At 40.4% G+C, this 9,770-nt stretch overlaps 1 protein-coding gene across 1 annotated transcript in view; it reads right to left on the bottom strand.

The window, feature by feature from the left end:
• The window catches only part of Hsd17b3 (hydroxysteroid (17-beta) dehydrogenase 3), a 40,570-nt gene extending 35,281 nt beyond the window's left edge, over positions 1 to 5,289 (bottom strand). Inside the window, 2 exon segments of the mRNA XM_013034929.1 lie at positions 1,818 to 1,864; positions 5,136 to 5,289. Of these exon segments, the coding sequence (XP_012890383.1) occupies positions 1,818 to 1,864; positions 5,136 to 5,289 (201 nt within the window).
• Between the last annotated feature and the right edge of the window lie 4,481 nt (positions 5,290 to 9,770).

The following is a 9,770-nucleotide window of genomic DNA, read 5'->3' on the forward strand; positions in this document are numbered from 1 at the left end:
AGAACACAGGAGGTTTTGGGAAAATTTTTAACTGAATCATAGAATAACTATAATTGGAAACTGAATGGATAGGCTCAATACTAGAATTGAAGGGACAAAAGAAATTCCATGAACTTGAAAAACAACAGAAACTACCCAATCTAAGCAGCAGAGAAAAAAATCACCAGAAACATAAACAGAATCTCAGAAGTCATTAAAAAAAAGTCTAACATTCCTGTAATTGAGGGACAAAGAAGAGAAAAGAGAGCAGATACATGACAGAAGCTGGATATGATGACAGCTGCCTGTAATCTCAACACTTCAGAATCAGAGGCAGGAGGATCACGAATTCAAAGTTAGCCTAGACAGCAAGATGCTGTCTAAAACAACAACAAGAAAATACCGTCATTCCAACAAGGCATGGTGGTATATGCCTGTAGACTCAAAAGGCTGAGGTAGGAAGATATTTTGAGTCCATGAAAAATAAAATAATGTTATATTTTAAAAAAGCAATGGAGAAAAACTTTCCAAATGTGTAACAAGGCAAATCTACAAATTCAAGAGTCTGAGTGAAAAACAGGATAAAGCTAAAGAAATCTGTTCCAAAACATATCAGAACTAATTGGCAACTATAAAAAAGGAAAAGGAAGGAAGGAAGGAAGGAAGGAAGGAAGGAAGGAAGGAAGGAAGGAAGGAAGGAAGGAAGGAAGGAAGGAAGGAAGGAAAGAAGGAAGGGAAAAGGAAGGGAAAGGGAAGGGAAGGGAAGGGACAGGAAGGGAAGGGAAGGGAAGGAAGCTGGGTGCCAGTGGCTCACGCCTATAATCCTAACTTCTCAGGAGGCTGAGATCTGAGGATCACAGTTTGAAGTCAGCCAGGGCAGGAATGTCCGTGAGACTCTTATCTCCAATAAACCACTAGAAAACCGGAAGTGGCATTGTGGCTCAAGTGGTAGAGCGCTCTAAAAAAAAAAAGACTCTAGAAAATGAGAAAGAAATTGAAAAATTAGAATTGTTCAGCAATCCAGACAACTAAACATAGACCTAGACCTTTGGTGGAACTGTTAAGACTTTCTAAAAACCTCATCTAATCTGTGAAATCATTACATAAAAAAGTGATATATAGTATGTGAGTCAGCTTTGTGTCACTGTGACAATATGCCTGAGAGAAACAACTTAATAAAGGGAAAGGTTTGCTTTGGGTGGATGGGTTTGGGTCTGTAGTGACAGAATTTATCCTGTTGAGGAAGCATGGCTGAGGAAGCTGCTCAGCTTATGGCAGCTGGAAATTTAAAAATAAATAAATAAATAAAAGGTTCAAGTGAAGTTGTGCTGTGGCTCAAAGTGGCAGAGCATTAGCCTTGAGCTAAAGAGCAGGGACAGTGCCCAGGCTCTGAGTTCAAACCCCACAACCAACCCAAAAAGAAACAACCAAAGAGATAATGATTTAAAAAACCAGATTCAAGTGGTAGAGTACCAGCTTTGATTTTAAAAAAATGTTTAGGATCAGCACCTAGGCCTTAAATTCAAGCTCCAAGACTAATAGAAAGAGAAGGGGGGAAGGAAAGAAGGGAGAGGAAAAGATTACAAATGTTTTAGTCTGCTTTGCTCTAAAAGACATTTTTCTTCTTGAATGAGTATGTCTGGCTTGTATGTTCAGAAATGTAGTGTTTGGGGTGTCATGTCTGAGTTGTGTTCAATACCAAAAAAATAACAACATCTCCAAGATAACTTTGGAGCTAGATGTGGTGGTGCACATTTGTAATCCCAGCTATTCAAGAAGTTGGGTCAGGAAGATCTCTTGAGGTCAGCCTAAGCAAAAAGAATTGAAGACTGACTTACCTCAAATGAATATGCTTTCCCAATGCCATCACCTGCTCCAGTGATCACTGTAGAGAGAGGATGGGTTGTAATCAATAAGACACAGCTCTAAACTCTTCATTGGTGTCTACATTTCCTCATAAACAAACTATCTAAATGACATTGCTTTACTTGAGACTTCTTAGCCCTTGATGACCTTTCTCTGAACATTCAAAATTAAAGTCTTTATGAGATTTTCTGTTTGTGCCAATACTGGGGCTTTAACTCAGAGCCTGGCACTTTTGCTTAGCTTTTTCACTCAAGATTGCCTTTCTATCATTTGGGCCACACCTCTACTTCCAGCATTTTGGTAGACATATGAGTGTCTAATGCCTGTCCTGAATGGCTTTGAACCAAAATTCTTAGATCTCAGCCTCTTTAGTAGCTAGGATTACAGTTGTGAGTCACTGGTACCTAGAAGGATTTTATGTTTTGCTTTGAGGAGGGCTGTTGTTGTTGTTGGTGGTGGTCATGAGCTTGAACTCTGAGCCTGGGTGCTGTCCCTCAGCTCTTCAGTTCAAGGCTAGTGCTCTACCACTTGAGCTACAGTGCCACTTCCAGTTTTCTAGTGGTTCATTGGAGATAAGAGTCTCACACAGACTTTCCTGCCGAAGCTGGCTTTGAACCATGATCCTCAGATCTCTGCCTCCTGAGTAGCTAGGATTACAGGTGTGAGCCACTGGTGCTGGGCTGAGGTGAGCTTTTTAAAAATTATGTTTTTAAAGTACTTATATAAAGGGATCTTAATCCCACATGACAATTCATAAGTATAGTTGATCAATGTTATCCCTCAATCTATCCTCAATTGGTAAGACTGTGGAAAACACTTTGAAATTCAACGAAGAACTAAGCCAAGAAACATTTTATCCAGGCTCCTAAAGATTTAGACAGTACAAGCCTTAACTCCTCAAGGGCAAGCTCTGTACCCTGCTATCTCTCTACCCTCATGCTCAATGGTTGCTCCAAGAACATTTCAAGGCTCCCTCTGAAATCAATTTCAGCCTCCTTCTACACCCACTCAGCAGAAAAGCAGCCTTCCAAGACTTGTGGGACAGGAGAACCAAGACCAAAATACAATAGGAACAAAGGGAATACAGCAACCTAAAGGAAGCTGAAATTTGTACTAGATACAGTCTAGACAGTACACACAATCTAATAACTCTACTGTCACTTGTTTAGTGATGGGGCTCTAGGCAAGACCTTGTTTGAATGAACGTCATGAATTCAAATATCATAATTTGGTAGTATATTCCTGCAGCTTCCCTTAGCTCCCACAAGTTAAAGGGCATGCTTTAAAATGAATAATGGGAACAAAAGATACACTCCATTTACTTGAGAGTAGGTGGAGGCCACAACATACAAGCATCAAAGGAGGGTATGGCAGAAGTGCCCTAATTTGAACAATTTTGCTATGATTTTATCTGTTCCTAGGAGCTCCTGAGTGGACGCATGCATGCCCCTGCTCCTGCTAAGTTCAACAGACTTACCTTCTTACCTTCTACACAGGGAAGCACCTTCAAAAGCACCCAGCCTAGGAATACAGCCAAGATACTCATGTACCAGCACACACTGGTAACTATCAAATGCTTACTTTCCACTCTTCCAAGTGACATCACTTGGTTTATGTTCATATGGTGCAGGTACCATCCCTAACTTCTGTGTGTTCAAGAGGAGAAGCCCAGGGAGAGAACGTTCTTGATCAAGGTCTCAGTGCTAAAAATGATAAAATCAATATTCAAGCCTAAACTGTCAGACTTTGGATCCTCAACTCTAGAAAGTTATGCCAGTGAAATAACTTATAAAGCAAGCACAGAGCTTAGAGTGCTCTATCCGGAGAAATTTAAGGCTCTCAATAACTCTACTATCTGGAGTTTCTTCTCATCCCCAGTTGGAAATATATTTGTCTAATGTCTTCCTGTGCCCTCTTCTAACAATAGGTATGTTTAATTTGGATTCAAAGCATAAATATTCTAAGTTTCATGTGAACTTTCTTTTGGAATGTGTGTTCTTAGAGGGTCTATTCCCTGTATTTTAGCAGGCAGAAACTAGGCAAAGATCTAGGTCTCCTTAGCTCATAGTTGTTTGAATGGGTGAGGAACAGAGTATTTGAATCCAAAGTATTCAAACTCCAAGCAACTCAGCAAGCTCACTTGAGAGAGCACATTATACACACATACATACACAGACACAGACACACACACAATATAAGAAGTGTTGATTATAAATCCATATGCTATTCTAAACAATTTCTTTCCCAGATGGTATGTTTTTTTATTAATAATTTCTACTGTGAAGTGTTTAAGTTTGCACAGTTTGGCAAATAAGGACCCAGAATGCCCAGCTAGTATGAATTTCCAGTAACTAGCAAACAATTGTTTAGTAAGTAAAACCCATGCAATATTTAGGTTGTAACATAGTAAAAAATGTATTTCTATTTTGTCTGAAATACCAACTTAACTGAGTATTCTATGTTTTATTTGGTAGCTCCATAAATTTGTTAACAATCCTGGCTGTTTAACCCTGGTTGATATATCTAAAATTACTTAAATTCTTTTATTTTGCTTAAGCCAATAAATACTTATTTTTTATATATTTATTTTTAGTGTCCAACTTTGGAAAGAAACTTTAAAAGACCCTAGCATTTCCTCCAAGGAATTGCTAAAACCTTTACCTTCACCCCAATGAGAAACTGAAATTCTGCAGGATGCTTCTTCCCACACACTAGAGCCTGAGGCTCCCATATCTAACTCCCATATCTAACTACCTAGAAAATGTGGCTCCAGAGAGATTTTTGTTGCCTTGATTTTGCAACACACTCACTTTTCCAGGGCACTAAGAAAGTAACAAAAATATATAATAAAAATAACATGACAACATTCAGATTTCACAACTTTGGAAACAACTTTTAGCTGAATGAAAGCATCATGTACTCATTATCTTGTCCATGTAATTGTAACCCCTCTGTATAGTATTTTCACAATTAAAAAAAAAAAGAAATCTGGAGATAAGGCTGCAGAAATCAAAAAGAAGTTAATCCAGCAGGTGAAGCTGAGCAGACAGTCACACAGGTAAGAGTTGGGGAGCATACTTTCCTCATGATTCTAGCGTGCCCATGACATCTTATTGTTCAGACAATCCTAATCTCACTCATACTGTTTAAATCCCACACATTTAATAATATTAAGTTCCAAAAGGAATTGCATCTTTGCTCTCAAAGAGAAAAGACACGGCATATCTTTGAGACATCAGTAAGACTCAGCAATAGCACACATTTAACAAGAGATGAAAAACTCCCCTTACCTGCCCACTGGCCCATTGACTTCAAGAATGACCTTGACCGTACTTTCCAGAAGCTCAGGAAAATGCATCGGGAGAATTTCATGCACTTGACCAGGCAAATCAGGCACACCAGCAGCCCTACAAAAATGAAGAACTGTCCCAGAGCCTCCTCCATGTCTACACAACTGATGTTGCTGAAGACCTGGCGGGTCCCTCGGGTGTCTCCTAGGCCAGAGCTGCCTGGGGGCCTGCCAAATCTCCTCTGGGCGGCACTGGGTGCATTCCATTGACTTCAGGGCATGTAGATTACAGTAACTTCTTTAAACAACCCTCTGATTCACAGGCTTTTGAATAAAGTATTCTTTCTAATATCTTTATAGCACTGCTAGGATTTTGTTACTATAAAGGGGCTGGTAAAGAAATAGCAAGTGGGCATGCATAGAACAAAAGAAAGTCTAGGCAGAAAAAAAATGGCAGCCCAGGGGTCTTTTTTCTAGATTTAGAGATTGCAATGGTCTAGTCTCTCATTGAAGGGGATGGAACCTTAAAAAGGCAGCCCAAGTGGGAGGTCCTGAGGTCAGGGGGATGGGGAGTGCACCTGGAGAGGGTTCTTTTCAAGGGCTATTGCCTGACCCAGACCCTGACTTCCTGTTTTGAAATGTAATCCCTGCTTCCCACCAGTTCTCCCAACACCACACTCCTTCATAAGGGGCCCTCTTCAAAGCCTGTACCATACTTGCTGGACTTTCAGCCTCAAAAACTGTGGCTCAAATAAGTCTCTTTTCTTCATAAAGTTAGTCCACCTCAGGCATTTTGTTATAGAAATGGAGAGTTGACTAATATAGAAACTAAAAGAATTCTAAATCCAAATCAGTCATTCATTCATTCAACAAACGTTTATTGACCAGGTGGCAGCCACTGTTCAAAATCCTAGGGATACAATATTAAAGAAGCAGAATCTCTATCTCAGAGCTTAGATTCTACTATGGGAGACTAACAAAAAAGTTTAAAATATGATGATAATGACAGAAGTAAGCACAGGGGGAACATATTAGAGCAACTCCTTAGCAGATGCTTAGAGAATTTCTGGAAGGAGTTCCATGATGAGATGGCCTTTGGGTTGAAATTTGATCAATAAGGAGACAGCCCACAAAGATGAGGGGGGGGCCACCTCCAGACTGATGTGTTTGAGGAACAAATGGGACAGTATAGTGAAATAGGGAGTTCAGGTCTGGCTGGAACCATCTTGACCAAATGGTGGATGGTAGGGTCTGGCATCTTGTTTCATGGTAGGGGCAGGTGAAGCCCTTGTCTCCCAGGTAATGGGCATGCTTGGATCCCTGGAGGCAGGGGTGGGGATTTGGATAATAAGTTACTAAAACTGTCAGTCCAGTGCCTCTGACTGGGAGTTTCCTGTGACCCGGCCCCCTGACCTGACCCTATTTAGGCACAGACCAGCTCAGGTACCATTATGCCATGCCATGTGTCTCCATGTCTTGTCCTGTCTCCTACCTCCTGGCTCTTCTCCAGTCACCATGGCATCCCACTTCAACTCTCCATTGCAGCTGAATTTGTTTGTTGGTATTGTTTTTGTTCTTTCTTTCCTCTCTGGGCCTTCATGGCTCAGTTTCCTGACAATGTTAAGTGTATTTGCTGGCTTCTGGTCTTTGAGACAGGAGTCCACCATGCAGTTGCCAGCCTTTTAATAAAGACTCCAAGATTTGACCTCTCAAAATATGGCTTCTCCGTTTTCTCACCTTACAACAATAATAGAGGGACTTAATTGTAGACAGCAAGGGAGAGAAAAGAAGGCCAGAGATGGGAGGAACAGACAATTCTTGGTGGAAAGTTTGAAATTTAGTCAAAGAGCAACAAAAAGCCTTGAGTAAAAAAGGGACAGTGCCCAGGCCCTGAGTTCAAGGCCCAGTATCCACACAAAAATAAAATAAAAGCTAGAGAAATGACTATATACACACTGCAGTTGTAACAGCAAATACCATTTTAGGAAAAAAGATTTTTCACTATTAGAGAAAAATAATCCAAATATAAAATTAAATATAATGAACGAAACTCATATAAGCCTAACTGTGGATGACTCACAAAGAACATTCACTTTAACATTGAAATATTTCAGAGTTTTGTCCTGGAAAGTGAAGGGTTGACCCCCACCTACTGTCCCATACCCACCCAGGTCTATGTGAACTTGTTTGAAGTACAGGCAGGGCAATCACCTAAACCCAGCTGTAAACATCCCATTGTGGGCCCAACTGAAAGGCCCCCACCTTCCTTGACCTAGTGGCTTTTTCATTAATCTCTGCCTCCTTGCTTGGACCTCCTATAAAAACCCAGCTCCTGTCCAACTCTCTGGCCCAACCTCCACACCCACAGGAAGGTCTGTACCCCTCGCTGTTCCTCAATAAACAGTCTTTTCTAAACAGTCCTCACTGTTGATCAGATCCAGCCTATTCCTTTTCCATTCTCCTCCATTTTCTTAACAGAAAGACATTAAAATAATACTAATTCAGTAGCAGCTATTCAGTGTTCAGCTATATCAGAGCCCTTGCTCCCACTTCTTGCATGTGAAGGGGTACTCATTTCTCCCTTTCTAGTTTCCCTTGTTTTGCTCTTCTCCTTGTTTTGCTCTGCTTTGCCAAATAAATCCTTCCTACTCTTAAAAATGAAACAGAAAAGCAGTGGAGATACCAAGTAGGCAGATTGATATGAGAGCCTGGTTGAGCAGATTGGGTGATCAGTCAATCTTCAACGTGTGGGAGTTTACAGGTTAAGAATGGATGTCAGCAAAGGAGTCCACCTGGCAAAGGAAGGAGGGCACAGATTGGCTCCTGGTATACTCTTTGTGGACGATGCTGTGATCCTCAAAGTTTATATGTTGGAAGCACAAGTCCCAGTGTCATAGCAGTGTTGAAGCAGTGGACCCTTTAAGGGGGGGAGGCGCGGGGGTAGGGGAGGGAGGGAGCAGGGGAGATGGAGCCTAGTGACAGTAATTAGGTCATGGGACTCCACATCATGAATGGATTAATACCACCTTCATTGGGTCTGGTAGTAGCCTAGTTCCCATGACAGCAAGTTGGTTTTTACAAAAAGAGTGAAATTGGCATATCCCCTAAATCTTCTTCGCCTTCTGTCTCAGATGTGAGCCCCTGTTACATGCACCCCCTCCATTGCCATGAGGTCTGACCAGAGCTGAGCAGATGTCCAGTTCATTCCCTGGATCTTCAGAACCATGAGTTACATCCCTGATTTTTAAAAATCCCTTAGCTTCTGGTGTTTGGTTATAGCTACACAAAACTGATGGAGATAGTTTTATAGTTGCTTCACCCCTCCCTGCCTTGTTTGCCATTCCCAGCTCCATCCTCATCCCCAAAAGACTACCTCCTTCAATATCTATTGACTTTTTAAGCCTTCCCAGGACTATATAACTCAATTTCCTCAGCCTATATAATGACTTTTTGTTGCTCTTAGACTAAATTTCAAACTTTTCACCAAGAGTTGTTGTCTGTTCCCCCATCTCTGACTTTTTTTTTTTGCCTTTAACACTAGAGTCACAGCTCTGGAGTTTTGGTGGTTAACTGGAAATAAATGGACTTTCCTGCCCAGGCTGACTTCAGACCATGATTCTCAGATCTCTTGGATTGTAGGTATAAACCAACAATGCCTGGCTTCTTTGCCTTTTATTATTTTTTTAGAGATAAAATCTTCTTTCTTCCTTCTTATTTACTCCTTCCTTTTAGGGGATTTAATTTTTTTGTAGAAATATAAACATTTAAATAGTTTCAAAGTCAAATTTACAAAAGAAAGGCAGATGTAGACAGCTCACACCTGTCATCCTAGCTACTCAGAAGCTGACATCTGAAGAGCACAGTTTCTAAGGCAAGCCAGAAAGAAAAATCCACAAGGCTACACCTCCAATTTATCAGCAAAAAGCAGGGCTGAAGATGTGGTTCAAGTGGTGGAGGGCCAGCTGTGAACAAGCAAACTGATAGAAAAGATGAGGCCCTGAGTTTAAACATGAAACCAGGAAAAGGAAAGAAACAAAGAAAGTGAAGTGAGAAGTATTGACTCTGTCATGATACTTTACTTACTTCCTCTCCCTATAACTTTCATTTAGATTTATTTACCCATTTTTTTACAATTTACACATTCATAGTGATATGAATACATATCCACACATGTATCCTCATATAAACACATGTAGTCATTATATGTATGAGTCATTATGCATAATCCACATGTATATATAATACACACATTTAGCACCTCTGTTTTCTACATGAAGAACAGCATTACATACTTTTCTTCTCTTCAATTTTTTATCCTAACAATAGATTCTACAATTGTTCTACAGCAGGGTATGTAGATATTCTTCTCATTTTAAATTTTATACCTACATAGCACTCTATTATATGGATTATATATGTGTATGATACTTATTGACACCCATGTGTATAATTTTTGGATTATTTCTGGTATTTTAGCATTACATATACTGCTAGCATAAACAGCTTTGTGCATTTACCATAAAAATAGACTTGTTGGATCAGAAAGTAAGTTCCAGCCAGGTGCTAGTGGCTCACCCTTGTAATCCTAGGTACTCAGGAGACCTGAGCCGGCCTAGGCAAAAATGTCCATGAAACT

This window comes from Dipodomys ordii, unplaced genomic scaffold, assembly GCF_000151885.1.
Source record: "Dipodomys ordii isolate 6190 unplaced genomic scaffold, Dord_2.0 Scaffold201, whole genome shotgun sequence".
NCBI classification, from domain to species: Eukaryota; Metazoa; Chordata; class Mammalia; order Rodentia; family Heteromyidae; genus Dipodomys; species Dipodomys ordii.